This window comes from Rhynchophorus ferrugineus, unplaced genomic scaffold (genome assembly GCF_030347505.1).
Source record: "Rhynchophorus ferrugineus isolate W39M unplaced genomic scaffold, kcgeb_rfMv2 rfM4, whole genome shotgun sequence".
NCBI lineage: Eukaryota > Metazoa > Arthropoda > Insecta > Coleoptera > Curculionidae > Rhynchophorus > Rhynchophorus ferrugineus.
This window is the reverse complement of record NW_027472583.1, coordinates 44,624,487-44,642,019: the sequence shown is the minus strand read 5'-3', so window position 1 is coordinate 44,642,019 and position 17,533 is coordinate 44,624,487. Positions and strand designations below refer to the sequence as shown.

At 33.9% G+C, this 17,533-nt stretch overlaps 1 protein-coding gene across 7 annotated transcripts in view; it reads left to right on the top strand.

Moving 5' to 3' along the window:
- Window positions 1–17,533, top strand: part of Fs (Follistatin) — a 206,117-nt gene that overhangs the window by 174,490 nt on the left and 14,094 nt on the right. For all 7 annotated transcript variants that reach the window (XM_076403584.1, XM_076403582.1, XM_076403588.1 and 4 more), the window contains 3 exons: window positions 11,524–11,721; window positions 11,786–12,010; window positions 12,072–12,296. In XM_076403584.1, coding sequence (XP_076259699.1) covers window positions 11,524–11,721; window positions 11,786–12,010; window positions 12,072–12,296 — 648 coding nt within the window. The remainder of the gene's footprint in view (window positions 1–11,523; window positions 11,722–11,785; window positions 12,011–12,071; window positions 12,297–17,533) is intronic.

Genomic DNA, 17,533 nt, shown 5'->3' with positions numbered 1-17,533 from the left:
AGAGTAAAAATGATAATTGCTAATTATTTTTAAAATTAGTTTAAGAGTTAAATTTTCCATTACAGTCGATAACATATGTTATATGTAAATGTCAAGGGCTATAGTGCTGCTAGTATCGAAATAACACGCATAACATAAACTAAATGGCGCACCCTATATTCTCAAATATGCATGTTAATATTGTCTTTTAAAACGAAATAAATAGTAGCTTTCCAAAGAAATAATTACAGGCACAGCACAATTCCAAAACTCTTACAGAAAATCATTGCCACCTCCTAGAGTGTCCTCGTACCCTCTTGAACAAGAGTCCTAAGGAGCGTCGAAAACTTTAATCCCAGTCCTATATCAAAACCTATATGAGTTTCATATTGATCAACCAAGCAACCAAAAAAAAATGCATACATTTGTTCTTTGATGGCAGCATCGTATGTTACCTTAGATATATCACATTCATAGAAAATATTTTTTTAAATTACATCTTACAATAGATGTGCATGGCCCAATATTAATATACAAATTAAAATTAAGAGTAACACTTCATATAAATTCGTGTGGTTTGATTTGCTTCAATCTTCTGATTTTCTGCACAGGGTCCAATAGTTGTATTGCTTCTACATTGCTGTGACTTAGTAACCTTAATTCATGTTTTAAGGCGAAATCTTGGATAACTTCGTAAATTAATTTGATTTCCAGGTCGTTTTTGATCGTGCAGTTCTTAATTAATTACGTAGCGTTAAGCATTAGTAATCGAAGAAATTTGGTGTGATAGTGTTGGAATACTAGTCTGTTTGATGTCTTACTGCACTTCCATAATTATGCTCCATAAGTCTAAAGAGGCTTTACAATTAACTGATGAATCAATGTCTTTAGTATTAGGTCAAGTTCCGTATATCTTTCAACTAATCAGTATTAGTTATTTCATTTTAAGTCTCAGCTTTTTGTCTAACATGATGCGTAGAAAAGAATAACCAATTTCTCCAAGATTAAGTTCGTTGTTATTTTTTTAAACAATATTGCTGGAATACTGTTATTAGTTTATAATATCATATATAATAAATTATTATAATCGATTATAATATTAATCCCTATAGTTTTAATTTTTTTATGATTTTTTTTAAATTTGAAGCTTTATTGTGGAATATCAGCAAAATATATTTTAGTCAAAGTATTGTCCATCGGTACACGCTACTTTTCCCCATCCTTCAGGCAATTTACGGACTCCATCTCGAACGAATGATGCATCGTTTGAGGAAAATCCACGAATCGACCAATTTTTTGGTATCCTCCTAAGAAGTGAAGCGCTGCTCAGGCAGGTCACAACTCATATGTCGTAACAAGTAATATACAGGGGTAGTACTTCCCATTTCCAAATATTTTTTCACCAGTTTTGCAACATGTGGTCGAGCGTTATCATGCCGATTATCATTATTGCGTCTTTGCTGGTCTTCCGGCAATTTTCGCTCGCAAAACGATCCCCATTGACAGTTTCATCGAGTAATGCTTTCAAATCCTCCTTACCAAATTTTAAATTGTCCATAACGCTTTTTGTGTTCGACATCAAAATCGGCACTTTTAAAACGTTGAAATCAGTATTCGCACGTTGAAATTGGCGGAGCATGGTTTCCATAAGCTCCCATAGCATTCGGTGACATTCAGCTGCCTTTTCCTTCAATTTAAATGTTCTTGTAGACTTATGAAGACTATATAAGTCTTCATGCATTCGAGAGTATTGGGATAACTGTGGAAGAACTGGTGGAGACCGTTGAAACTGTGAGATACTGCTCCGAAATGCAGATGTAATAAAAAATGTGTTCCAGCATACACACACTAGAATTTTCTAAGCGTATCTAACAATTTAACTAAATTATCTCTCTGGCATCCTGAACAAGTATTTTGTACACATACGGAAAACTGAATCCTGTCAGCATGAAGCTTCAACATGAAATTGGTTACAAATGTATCCAATGTAATTAATACACGGTGACACCATCTATTGTAATTCTTTTAAAATTAATTTATAGCCCTGACAAAATAAATTTATTCGGCCTAGTTTCCGGGTAATAGAGCTGAGGGCACTAGGTCGCACCATCTCTCCACAAACTAATGAACTAACGAAACTGCAGCCGAAAGCGAGTCAGCGCGACCGCGAGATGCAGACAACATTCGTAGTGATGTGACGACAGTAAGGACATTGGCGTGCGTGCAGATTGGCCAGAACTGCTCATGCGCATTTATTCTAAACTAGCTTGACAGATTTCACAGCCACGCATTATTATTTATGAAAGGTGTAATCAGGAAGTAATTTTTAGATTAATTTTATGTTTATTTGATAGATAAAATTAGGACCAATACCAGGGGTGTGCAACTGCAATGGTAAGTAGTGGGGCAAAGTTTCGCTTAGTCCAATCATTGGCGGCGCTGACAACGCGAATTTGATTGGTTAGTTTAAAATAGTTATGTAGAAACCTGTAAGGAAAATACTTTGCTTTGATTGGTCTGCCATTTCCCCTGATTATTTTGTGACGTCACATTTATTGGCCAATAGTATTTAAATAAAAATCAAATTTAATTTTTAAAATTAATTTATTAAAATAAAATCCTATACAAATATACATAAGTGTAAATAATATAAATATATATAAACAAAAAGAAAAAAAAACAATTATGAACTCTATTCTAGGCAATATTAAAATATCTATAAATCTTCTATAACGCCTTCCCATATATGTTAGTGTCATCAATTTTATTGGATCTATTAGAGTTCTAACTTATCTTGATATATTGAAGGTAAACTTTAAATCCTTCTCTGTTGATATTGCATTAACTTCATTAAACGAAAAATACAATCACACCTCATAATAACTTAAAATTTGGTCTTGAAAATCATTATGGATTGGACAGTTGAAACACTAAAAATTGATGTGTTTTTTAAAAATATTTAGATTTTAGAGTATTTAATCTGTGGAACTACTTAATATAGAATATAGACAAATATTGCATGTTGTCTCTTTTTCAGAAGTTTTGTTAAATAGCCTGAAATAAGACTAAAATACAATATTAGACTCGTTTTCCTCAGAGCAAAATTCTCTGGAACTGAAAATAGACTTAACTGGTGATTTAACAACCTCAAGTGGTACTAGATCTCCCGTTAAAAAAGAATATAAGTTATCTAACATGTTCATCTTCTTCACAATTTTCTCCGGGAGAATGATGTGAAGAAATTGAAGTGATGAGCCCTTTTAAAAATTTCTCGAACATACTAGGGGAAGGATGCTGTTTCTACCTCCATAACCTCTAATAGATCCAACAAAATTCTTTAAGCAATCTTGGTTAAGAATTGTTAAACAAATGTAGTTATTTGTAAATTTAGACAAAATAGATTTCTTTAAGGTAATAAATCCCCTAAAAGTAGCAATTAAATTTATTGATGGCACCATAACAAATATTTTCTTAACAAGGCAATCAAATTTAAATATATAATTCCTCTACTATAAAATGATTGAATACTGATTGTTCTAAAAAGTTAAAGTATTGCAAATATTTTAGGGATATTTTACAATTAAAAGTAGTATTTATTACTACTATTGTAAGACTTCTTTATGTAGAGACATCACACTGACAGCATACGAACAACTTGGTAGATTAATTGAATTTTATTACTACTAACATCTTCATAAGGTTTTGAATTTCTGTAAATAAACAATATATAAACAGACATGTAGTAGATAGATAATTTTATATGTACCTGATAAAACCAATGATGGATATGCATTTACCCTAATACCTGTTCGTGAAGGAAGGATAATTCTAAATTTTTCACTAAAATGTCCATAACAAACACCATGACGTTGATATACTTGCATTGTGGTTTATCCAGGTAACTTACTACTATTTACTTGATCAACCCATTTTTGGAAAGGACCGAGATCATTCTTTGTGATTTCACACAATTTGATCGACCAATCACATTTCATGTTAGTGGCGGCACCAGGAATTTAAACTAGCCAATCACAATTTGCGATCGCAGCATACAGTTGATTGAACTAAACAAAACATTTCCCCAAGGTCGCCTATACGGTGAAATTTCTATTTTTTCTATGACCAATACTAAAATAAGTGTATTATTATAAAATATTGAATGAATTATTAGTAAAATATTATAATTTCGTTGATTGTTATGGAACAAGGGCATATTTATGTTATATGACAACAGAACTTGTTTGCGGATTATAGTAAAGGTAAGAATGAAAAATGGTCTATTTGTATATATAGTTTTAACTTCCGATTTTGCAAATATTTCAAAAGATTAATTATGGTTAGTTTAAATGAAATGTCATAAATTTTTAGGTTAGTATAGAGGGTGGGATAAATTGCTAACATAACATTTGAAGCTTTGTAATTTATTATTTCTTTCTATGTTATTGTTGAGTTATCTTTCTGTTGAGAGATTTTAGTTATAGTGATCATACTAATATCCAGTGCAGCTGGACATAACGTATTACATTTATATATTACATTGGCCTCATCATTTTCAACTAGAGGAATCAAAAATATTAAGTAGCGATTTGAAATTTATCAAAACAAGTAAATTCCAAAACAACGTTTGCCCGTTTATTAGCTCTTATGTTTCATATCACTAATGTTTTGAAGAATTTTGCAGACATTTGACAACCGAACGGCTTTTTCAGGCTGATTCGGTTACATATTCGAAAGTATCAGACATCATTGCATCTCTTTTTAATTACAATGAAATGAGAAGGAAAATATCGTCTGGTATTAAAACGAACTTACAAACTGCAATAGGTAAAACATTATGCATCTTGATGACGTGAGTTCACTGTTACTTTGGATAGACTATATATATTACCTATTACCCTGTGGTAGTGATGTCGTCGTCACTGTCGCCGTCATCGTACCGTATTGAGATCGGTGCAGCGAGTGCGACAGAGAAGCGACCAGGGAACGAGGGAGAACGTAAACGACAGAAACGCGAGAAAATATAAACAAGCGAAACCGAATGCACCGTTGTGTGTGTGTCGTTGCATTTAAAAATAGCCGGAACGATATCGGCGAACGAATTTATGGCCCTGTTTTGATCGTAAAGTTGCGAATTTAAACCGGACGGTCGGGCGTGAGGGCGGCAGACGGGGGGCCTAGGCTCGGCGTGCAAGGGCGGACGGTCGTACCTGCGGAGCGCTCCCCCGTTGCCGCCGTGGCCGCCGCCGCCGTCTCGATTTCTCATCTGTTCGCGCTCGTTACTGGCCGATGCGTGTCTCGGTTTCGTAATGGGGCTGTCGACAGCGAGACGGCGCCCCTCGGGACGTGACCGGGGAGGAGACCACGCGTTTTCCATAACAAGTCGTCCAGATGACACGGTCCTCGGATTTGATAGTACTCGTCGCAAGTACCAGACTAATAGAGACGAAATTAACTGCAGTTTTATTAAAGACGATCTGTGAGGAATATTTGATCCGATATTATTATTTATCTCCTAGCAGTTCAACAATCTGCCCTCAGGCAATAAATATGTTTTATGATTTCCCTTATTCAATATGACTATACTGTAAAAACTTATATAAATAATAATTATAAATCTTATTCTAGAGACTATTCTAACTTATTCTAGAAATTATTATGTATCACTCTATGTGTGTCTTAATGAGTTCAAATGGTAGTATGCGTTTGAACCTACGCACTTCACTGTCATCGCTCAGTTTTAACTATTTGGCGAGTGCATTGGGATGCATTAACAGTCTTTCACTTGCACTACAGTGGTACTTTGCAATAACAATTTGGATCATAGTCGTTATGAGTTCCAAGGGGATATCGCGCTAAATTAGTTTGCTGGAGACGTAATATAGGGCATCGACGATTGCTCGCAGCACTTTATTCTGAAATCTCTGAAGGATAGCTATGTTAGATTTGCTAGTAGTATCCCACAGTTCGATATCAGTGGTCCAAATGGGCCTCAGTATTGACTTATTCAGCGACAATACATCTGGTTTAGTTTAAGCCCAAGCGTTTTGTCAATATATATTTTCTCCATGTTAAGCGTGGATCAAAATGCATGCCCGGATATTTAACATTGTGTGCTTGCTATAGTTCATAATTATTCAATTTTAGTAGGGGACAAGTCCTTCTACAAAGAGTCACATGCGTAGATTTTGTCTAATTTGTTACTCCATGCTTTCAACCACAATTCGACTTTGTTGGATGAAATTGTATTTATTGTTATACAATAAATGAGATGTGAAATGAGATTTATTGCTGCTAATATAGGATCCTAGTGTGATGATAAAATTGCTGTATCGTCAGCAACAGTAATGTTTCGGTCAGTAAGTCAGCTGTATAATATATATAACAATGGACCAAATACATTGCCGTGCCGAACACGTGAATATATTGGATATAGAGCAGTTTATTCGTAATAATATTTCACATTAAAATGATGCCTGTCTGTCAGACATTATTTCAGTAGTTGAAAGTGTAGTTCAATTTAATCTGTAGTCCAGTACGCCACACATTAACAAACGCTTGATATATATCGAGAAATGAAGCAAAGAATTGATGGGCTGCAATAATATGTTTCTCTTCTGTGATTATTTTGAGTCTCTTAATGTTTTCTTTTTTGTTGAGAAATTGTGGAATGCACAGCTTATAGGACGATAGGATTAGACATCTTCTGATTTTTCCCTGCTTTGAGAAACATAATGATTTGAGTGCTAGGAAAGTACTGAAGCCTTAACATGGCATTAAAAGTAAACGTTATTAACTTGATGCACTTTTCTGAGAGTTCTTTTAAGACTCTTCACAGCCAGCCAGGAATTATGTCAAAGCCAGGAGCGTTTTAACACTGATTTCTCTCATTATTGTTTGTTTTACTTCGTTAACAGTAAATTTTTCAAGTGGCAGATCCATTTGAAACGGAGTGTTAAGAAAGTCAACTATGTCGTTTTCTTCTGTTGTGGATATTTCAGAAGAGTATGGATTAAATGCTTTTCTAAATGTTTGTTATCTATTTTAAATTCTGTTGGATTATGTTGTTGGTTTTTTTTTGTTACTTTCCAGACAGAATTTTCTGTTGTATTATTTTCGACATTTTCTGTTTCATTGTGCGTGATATATAATTACATTTTTAATATGTTGCGCCATAAGAGTAGCTTACCATGTCCTTGTACAATTTTTGTTATAATTATTGCTATTGTTTGTATATCTACTTCAATTTTGTAAAGTAAATTTAGGGATATTAAACTGTCTAGTTTCTCGGTAAATAATGGCCTGTTGGTTTTAATGTTATGCAAAGTAGATGGTTTTGTTTTGTTGACAATATTTGAGTTGCCTGTTATAACAACTGGTGAGTGATGAGATTATTTTTTATTATTGTTTAATTATTACGTTGTTAGTAGTCGTTTCCGACTAACCTAAAATTTGGCTTTATGATAACTTAAAACTTAAATTTAGATAAACTTAGACTAGACTTAAATCTAGATATATAACTGGAGGACCCATCGACCCTATCTCAGTCTCTGGTGAAATAATGTTTATACATGTCACGGCTGTATTTTTTATTATATGCACCTCACTACACAACACTACACAAGATCAGATGGTTTTATTCTTTTGAGTCTGTGTCCTGTTCTGGTGGTACCCAAAAGCTGCAAAACTTCAATATTCTTATGAGAATGGAGTCTTTCCTTGCAATGCCCCCTTGTAATTCTCTTGATTTCTCGACTGACTGTGGGTATGTAAAGTAAGTAAAGTAAGGAAGTAAGTGTCTCGATGTAAGTAATCAGTCCTATAGTAGGTGCGCCTACAATACCTCTCAGGACTTTGTTCTGAAAAATTTGTATTTTATTTATTTTACTCTTTGCAGAACATCCCCATAATTGAACTCTGTATGTCCATATAAGTTTCAGTATTTGCTTATATAGTAGCAATTTATTATGTACTGATAATTGTGATTTTCTTCCAATTAGCCAATACATTTACCTATATGAGTAATCAGATGATAATCCAAATTATGATTCATCTATACACTTTTTGATGTCAATAGTTTTTGTAACGCAACATATTTTTTGTAAACGCCTATGGTATCGAAAATTTTATTTCTGACGGCTGATCACCAGACAATCAAACTGGTTAGCTTACCAGTAAAGATATGCTGTAGATTATGTGCTTTTAACGCAATTAATTGTCGCATTGCAATATTTTTTTCATGTAACTATTAGTTTGTTATTATATCTATATAAAATTAGGGAACAATACTTAGAAGTAAACCAGAGTTTTCAACAAAACGTTAGTTTACATTTAAATTTATTGATTATATTCATAAAATATTAGAGAGATAAGGAAGCGAAGCCGTCCTTGGGGATTGTATCTGATATTTATTATTAAAAATAGGAATTAATTCTTATCAGTGCCACCTAAGACTCATAATTTTTCAAAAATTTAATGATGTTATTAGTAATGTGGCATTGTTCAAAGCAACTGATTTACTTCCATCCAGTTTATACCTTAGTGGAAATGTAATAATTCATATCTAGCGGTCGAGTTTAGTTTCAGTGATAAAAAATCGCAAAGGAGCTAGGAGTTGATGAATGAAAAATCTTATAATCTTTGACAAACTGACTCGAAAAGGCATTGGAAATCGATTTACCAATATGATTTATTCCACGTCATACAAGACAAAAGATATCTCTGTAGTATATTGTAACTGACGATAGATCCGAACCATCAACATTGCGACCAACAATGGAATATATAGTGAGCAATGTCTAAAGATATCATTTATATAGTAATATCAATTTGAATGAAAAACTGTGGAAAAAAATACATGACAATAACACGTATTAACGTATTAAGTGAATTCGATGTTAAAAATAGAAGAAATTAACTAATTCAGATTTTAAATAAACATGTATAGTCTATCCAAAGTTGGTTTGAACATACGTCATCCAAATTTATAACGCCTAAACGTCACAATGTTGCCGTATCCACTCTACGTATCACTTTCACTTTTAAATATAACAAAATTTTAGTGAAAATTAAAACCATGGAACAAAAATGTTAGTTCATCTAATATACTATATAACAGTATATTATCGAATAATTAAAACTACAGTTAATTACACAGCTATTTATAGGTTAGAATTGTTTATTATATTTACATTGAGCTCTTTCCTACAACACCCATGAGGTAGATTTCTATGCGCGTTTTTTTATGTAATGTATCCTCCTGGAGACTTAATTCACCTAATTAATAATTATATATTAAAGTAATGTATTTTATTTTCATTAGAGAGCATATTTACCTTTTTACATTTAGTTATTGTTTCCTTCGATAGTATGTTTCCTTGTCAAGTAAATTTAATATTACTGTATTTTTTTATTTCTTCTGCTACTACCTGTGTACATCACTCTTAATAGAAGTAATTACTGAATTCTCTGTAATGAATTTGCCATCATTGAAAATAGTTGGTATTTTTTCTCTGCTCGTACATTTTAGCCAAATACTCACGTATATTATGAACAATTACACACATATCTAATGGACATAAATATGTCACACCCTTAGAACGCTCTTACAATTATCATACATTAATTTTATATACACCTTTAGTTGTTTCCACTCTCACTACCCTGTCTTGGAAATAATCAGCATTGAACCATAACCCCATATTTAGAAAGTTTTACTCAAGTCAGTATCTAAGCTGTTCATTTCCAATCTATCAAACGTTTGTTCACGATTGCATAATTTTTCAATTTCTTCTTCAATATGCTACTTTTCAGAATAACAGTTTTGTCTGAAGTAATTATATTAAATTATGTTTATATTGAAAAACTAGTCACTGTTTTTATATATTTCATAATAGTACAATATCAGACTTGATTCATCTGATGGAATCTAGAACCCACTTCGTATACGGACGGTTTCTTTTGGGTGAATCCACGATTATGGTTTTAATTTTTTGAGATATTTCAGTGACCGTGTTTATACTAATATTCTGTGCAGCTGCAACACACTGCAAATTAATATTTAATAGCAAAAATTCTTACCTCTATTGAATTTTATGGTAAGAGGGGGCCTCCATTATCTCGTATCTGTTCGAAGTAAATGATTAGAGAGGCAAGCTGTTCTGTCTGGCTGTCAAATGAGAAGGAAAATATTGTCTGATTCTAAAACGAATGTACAAATAGCGGCAGGCAACACATTAAACAAATTGATGACGTATGTTCACAGCAACTTTGGTTAGACTATATGTATGAAATACATATGTATATATATGTAAGATACAAATTTAAAATATAATGCTCGGGAAAATAAATTTAAGTTGTTGCAATAGAGGGCTTCAAAGTCGGACATCTGTAGCGCTTTTGAAGAGTAACATTGAGAACGTTCTAGATAAAAAAATAGTCATTCGTTTACCCAAAAAATGTTATTGCGCAAAAAAATGCAAAAAGCGAAAAATACAGAGCAGGTTCAGCAAACATTGTCAAGTGCGTTTAGTGTTATTGAGTGCTTAATTGAACGCCTGTGTCAGAATTGGTTTGTTCATATTTCTTTATCGAATGTTCTATTTTAAAGATGAATCTTGTCCTGGATGTCCAGTTGCCGAAAAGGTCGGTGAAACTCTTAAACATATTGAAGTACAGCGATATCTTTCATCTCGTAACCAGCATTACCAACTTATTATTAAGGTTTTAGAGACTCTGTGGAAGAATACTTGACATAAAAATTGTGATGTCCTCAGGGCTTATACTGCTATTTTCGAAGGCATCGGTTGATTAAAAATTTGAAAACAGAGGACCATAACTACGAAATACAGATACTGTAGTGGCTTTAACGACGACAATAGAAAGTTCCAGGTTTAATCCATCAAGCAAAATCACGAAAATATATAAGTATAACGCTATAATTAGTTATAAACAGTTATGACTTTCCTTCATTTCTTAAAATAATTTTGAAGGAAATTTGTGTAGAATTAGCATATTTTTTCCACAATTTGGAGAATTTGACTCGGATTATTGATGATTATGAACGGAAGTTGATAATTAGCATCGGCAACCTTGCTCTTAACTTCACTACGGAACTAAACATTTTTCATAAAACAGTTTAGAAACTCTTATATAATACTAGGCAACAAAAGAAGCTTTATACTTAGGTTCCATAGGAATCAACACTTTGACAACAAATAAAATGATAAAAACTTCCTCGTTGGAACCTGAAGAAGGTTTCAACGTTCTCTGATTCACCTACAGTATAGACCTGACCCTGCTCCGACAAGTTACCGTTTTATTTAGGTTTCTGCAAAACTGTTCCAATGCCTTTAAGCTGACTTGTAAAACAAAATCACGTCATTCATTTTTTGCCCATAAAGTTAAATAGTGATGAAATTATATCATTTTATCACAAAAGAAGATTCTTCTTCTTCTTTATCTTCTGATAAAGCTTTGAAATATGAAAAACCAAACCAAACTATTTAAAGCTTAAACGGTTTTTTTATTCGTTATTTTCTATTTTAGGTGGTATCTGTTGGTCTGCCATGGTGAAGAACAACAACGGAAAATGCACGGAGATGCTGCACGAGCATATTTCCAAAGAAGACTGCTGCTCGAGTACAGCGTCCGCCACCACAGCTTGGTCCGCGGAGGAATTGGACTCCAGTTCATTGTTCTTTTGGAGGATGTTAGCGGGAGGCGTCTCCTGTTTACCTTGTCGAAGTATCTAACACCAAACGAATAGCGGTCATTCCAGTGAGTAGTAACGAATATATTTCGATTACAGATTCGTGTTCGAACGTTGCTTGTGGCAAAGACAAGACCTGCGTCCTCCGCAAAGGTATACCGAAGTGTGTATGTTCCCCTACGTGCAAGGATGGCAAGAAGAGACCGAGAGAGAGCGTTTGTGGCACGGACGGGCGCAGTTATCGTAACACGTGCCGGCTAAAGAAGAAGGCGTGTAAACAAAAACTCAGAGACCTTTCCGTAGCTTATAATGGTAATTGCCAAAGTATGTACACGTTGACACTTTTGCAAATCTTGGTGAAAACAAACAAAACGAATTCCGACAGGCTCATGTGATAGAATTAGATGTCCGGAAGGTAAAACTTGCCTGCTGGACCAGAATCTCACACCGCATTGCGTCCATTGTCCGAAGAAAAAGTGCTCGAGCGGACCGAAGCAGAAACAGGTGTGCGCCATCAATGGCCTCACTTATAAGAGTACCTGCCATTTGAGGGAGGCGGCTTGTCGAGCAGGGAAAGCCATACCTGTAGCTTACAAAGGCCCCTGCAAAGGTAGGTAAGCATTCGATATATTCTTAGTTCTTCTTATCGGCTTCTATAATTTTGTATTTCCACCAAATAAAAACTGTTACCGGGTGTTAAATAACGAAACGAATAATTTTTTTTATTGTTCAATTGTTACGACTACGACTTTTCTCCCTCTTTCAGTGTCTATCCTATGGGTCTGGAGTAGTATTCGTGGATAATATATTTGGTGAATCAGGCCGGTTGATAGAGCTTTCTGTTTACGCTTTATCATGGATTTATGGATATTACCGACCACCTTCCATTTTTTACCTTCTTTTTCACTTTGACTCTCGATTCTTAAGCTTTCGAAACTACTTGTTTCACTTAAGTTGGTATTCCCTTTTATTTTTAAAAAACAAGTAATGTGCTTTTTCTGCTCATTTTAATTTCGACAGGATTTCGAATATTCTTCACGAATATTGATGTCTCTGAATTTGGTCCTCAATTGTACACTAATTGTTGCATCTTACAGGTGTACCGGCAAGTCATTACCGGTTTTCTAACAGATGTCGCTAGGCCTGTCAAATCACAACAGAACATACATATGTCATTTTATTCTAGTGACATACAAGAGAAAATTCAACAAGGCCATAAAAGAGCTGAAAGAGCTAATAAATAAGGAACAAAATAAAGGAATTCAAAACTATTTAGAAAACTTAACGCCAACTGATGCAACGGAATATTCTCTATGGAAAGTAACAAAAAAAAATTAAAAAACCTCAACAACATAATCCACTCATTAAAATTGATGTACTCGTGTATTTAAACTGTACTCGTCTGAAATATCCGCAACAGAAGAAAATAACATATTTGATTTAATTAAGACTCCGTTTCAAATGGATTTGCCACATGAGATATTAAGTGTTAAGGAAGTAAAACAAACAATACATAAAGAAATCAATTCTAAAAAAGCCACTGGTTTTGACCTAATAACTGGAAGAATCTTAAAAGTGCTGTCAGGAAAGTGCATTAAATTAATAACATTCATATTTAGTATCATGCTAAGACTTAATTACTTTCCTAGCACTTGTAAAGGAGCTCAAATCATGATGATTCTTAAACCTGGGAAAAAATCAGAGGACGTCTCCTCTTATCGTCCTATAAGCCTGTTACCTGTGATCTCTAAACTATTCGAAAACCTATATATCGAGAGACTCAAAATAATCGCAAAAGAAAGAAATATTATTCCAAACTATCAATTTAGCTTCCGTAATAAACACTGAACAATAGAACAAATACTTAAATTAGTCAACCTAATTAACAAAAACTTAAACGATAAAAAGATATTTCTCCGCTGCATTTCTTGATTTATCTCAGGGCTTCAACAAGGTGTGGCAGACTGGACTGCAAGTTAAATCGGAGTGAAATGGTGGAGTTTTTCATCCATTGTCTCCAAAACTCGGGATTATTACCCTTGATCATCTTCAAATACTGCTCCGAATCATCAACTTGTCGATGTTTTTGTCAAAAGTAAGCTCGCGCGGCACCCACTTTGCACGGAGCTCATACCCAAATATTCGTGATATGATGTACAGTTGATATCTTTATAGTGCCTGCTGTTTCATTCAACTTCAATTTACGGTCATTCAAAATCATTTTGTGGATTTTTTAAATGTTTTCGTCGGTAACAACCTCTTTTGGGCGTCCACAGAGTTCACCGTTTTCGGTACTCATTTCACCACGTCTAAACTTAGTATACCAGTCCATGATGGTTCATTTTCCTGGGGCAGTGTCCGGAAACTTGGCATCAAGCCAATATGTTGCTTCAACTGTATTTTTTCCCTTCAAAAAGCAATATTTTATCAACATGCGAAATTCCTTTTTATCTATTTTTTTCACAATAAAAAAGTCGCTTCACTCAAAATACTATAATTCACAAAATTGATCCGACCGCTCTCAAATTTATACACGTATCTTTTGAAGTTTAGTGCTAGCTAGCATCTAATAGCGCCATCTATGTGTTGGGCTGGGAACTTTTCAATTGACTTGTTACCTACCCGGTGGTTGAACAGACAAAAGTTATTTGAATTGATATATTTAAGTTTCGGTCTTAAACCTTAAATCTGAACTTAACAGTAATTTTAATGAAAAATTACGAGATAACTGATAAACAGTTATAATATATATGCCATGTCTGTTTAAATTAAAAAATATAAAATCGCTAATATTAGAATTTATGTTAATTACAGTTGTCATATCTTAACGCATTCCAATTCCGAGAACCGTAGGGACGATTTTACAGAATTGTAATATTTCTTATTTCCTAATGAAACGCATAATTTTATAGAGAATGCTTCCAGCAGCTTGATGTTCGCTGTCATAGTATATTACTCATTCTATCTACCCCTTGTTCACAACCTGGTCGATCAGCATTTGATTTCTTAAGAAGTAATCTCAAAAATAGATTTTTAAGGCAGAATTTTATGTGAAAATGAGAACAAGTCGTACTTAACATTGGACAAAACAACTTTTATGAATTTCTGGGTTTTTCTGAAATAGCTCCAAAACTGCAAGATTTACAAACGAAACGTATAAGTATACTTTATAGAAGTTATTTGATTAATAATATCTAACAAAGTAAATGCAGTCAAAACTTTGTTAATAATCGATAATTTTTAGAATTTATTAATCGTGGCCTTTCCTGTGGATTTAGCAACAGGTAGCTCAGCCTTATTATATTACAAAATCGCTTTATCTCGCTTTTGTTTATAAAAAGATCATTTTTCTATGCTTAGTTTTAAATATACCAATTATAGGTATTCTAGATACATGCTTAATGATATTTTTATGTTTTTCTCTCCGAAGTTATCTTAGGATGGACTACCATTTCCTTAAGAAGACGAATAAGAATATGTGTAAGATTGGAGATAAAATAATTTAGATTTTTCCTAAGAAATGATCTTATTGATATAGAGCGTTTGAAAGGTAACAAGTCTTAGAACATATTTAATCGAAAATGTATAAGCTATATTTTCCTTTTTTATTTTTTTAAAAAATGGTGTGCAAACTTACCAGAAATTCTATGGAGTTTATAATAACTGGAGTTTTAGCGTCGCTAGTGTCAAAATTGATTTACTCGTTTCTTAGTTCCAGAAACTTCAATGTAAACTTTGAGAGTTGATCAGAGTAGTTGAAAGTTCCTGTAATATTTTCAAGGTAATACAAGGGTCACTATTTATATTTCGGGAATTGGAAAAAAAACAAATAGTTAAACTGCGAATATATTTTTATTGTTTTCCAAACTACTCGCCACGATGACCGATCCACTTTTGCATACGCTTAAATCAATTTTCAAAGCATTTATTTCATTCCGAATGAGGTATCTTCAAACATGATTTTTGAACGCTTCAATAGCTTCTTCGGGCAATGAAAATCGTTGACCACGCGGTTTATTCTTCACGGATGGGAACAAAAAGAAGTCATTGGGTGCCAAATCAGTGCTGTACGGCGGATGACCCATCAATTCGATGTTTTGAGTGCTCAAATAGTATTTTGTTTGAGCCGATGTGTGAGAGCTGACATTGTCATGATGAAGAACAATCCGGCGTCTCTTGTTTGTTTTCCTTATTTCACCGAAGACTTCTGACAAACAAATGGTTGTATGCCAATCAGAATTTACTGTTATACGATCCTCTAGGGGCACTGTTGCAATATAACCAGATTTCCCGAAGAAACAGGACACAATTTCTTTGAAGTGTTTCGTGCGCAAACAACTTTTGTTGGATTTAGTTCATCTTGGAACACACATACAGTCGACTGCTGCTTACTTTCGAGCTCATACGAATATATCCATGATTCGCCACCTGTCACTATTTTATAAACGTTTTTCGAAGCACCACTATTTAATTTCTTAAGCATTTCTTTGCACCAAGCGATTGTCAAACTGTGTGGGATCCAACGCGAACATAACTTTCGCACAGCTAAGTGTTCAAGTAAAATCGCATATATGCTGGAGGAACTAATGCTTAGGAATGCCTCAACCTCGCAATAGGTGACATGACGATCTTGCTTGATCATTTCGCACACAGCATCGATGTTTTCTGGCACAACAGCCGATTTTAGACGACGTTCACGAAACTCGTCGGACAGCGAACTACGACCACGATTGAATTCACTAAACCAGCGATACACGGTGGCTTTTAATAGAGCTTCATCGCCAAAACTCAAACTAAGTTTATTGATGCACTCTTGTTTTCATAATCCCCGTCCAAAAACCGTAAAAAGTGATCGCACAAAAATGTTCACGATTCAGTTCCATTTTTTGCCGAGACGAAACTTTCAACAAAATATAAAATAAACAAATAGCGTCCTGCGACAAAATGTTCAGAGCACGTAAATCGTCAAAATGTCAAAAACTTTACGATGGAACCATCAGATGGATTCACATGACAACAGCGTTGCCAATTTCCGAAATATAAATAGTGACCTTCCTATACGGTCAAATCCAGAAACCTTTTTTGTGCTAATATTATTATTTATTTCTTTTTTAGGTTGAAATGAGGTGGTTTGCAAATCTTGTACCCTTCTTCTGATTATCTCTTACCCAGTTCCCATCCTCGTATTCTATTAGATTCAAACGAAGTCGTATCAGGTAAACGATATGTCCTTTTAAGTTTCTAGTAACTATCTAGACCGAATATTCAGCACTAGATTTATTAGTAAGTCCACGCAAACATTCACTCTTGGTGTGATATTTTAATTGTTTAATTTTATGCCTCAGTTGGGATTTAAGATTATTCCACCTTATTTTATATTGCTGAGCTCTGGAATAATGCTAATTCTTCCTCCGTCTCCCAAGTTGATTCCTCCAACAGTACTGCAAAACCTATCTAATTGGTTTTTCTGTTAACCAATTACTTGGCTTTGATATAATGGCTTCACATAAAGTCAGCACAATCTAGATTTTCTTCAACTTGCATGTAATTGCGTGAAATTTTTATAAAGATGTTTAAAATCCAGTAGATCTCGGACCTTATCTGGATCCGTGGGACAATATTTGGGTTTACCTGTCGAAATATGCCTTGTATGCCTATTAAAACATTATATATACAATCATATGCCTGAATAGCCTTTAATATTTCTCTAAATTTGGATGTAATCAATCTCGATTTCCAAAATGTATGTTTTAAATAGTTTTTATATCTTTAAAATTTGATACTGTGATACTGACTACTTTTGATGGTTCTGTTCTTAGTTACAATACTAATAGCTTTGGCCAGAAT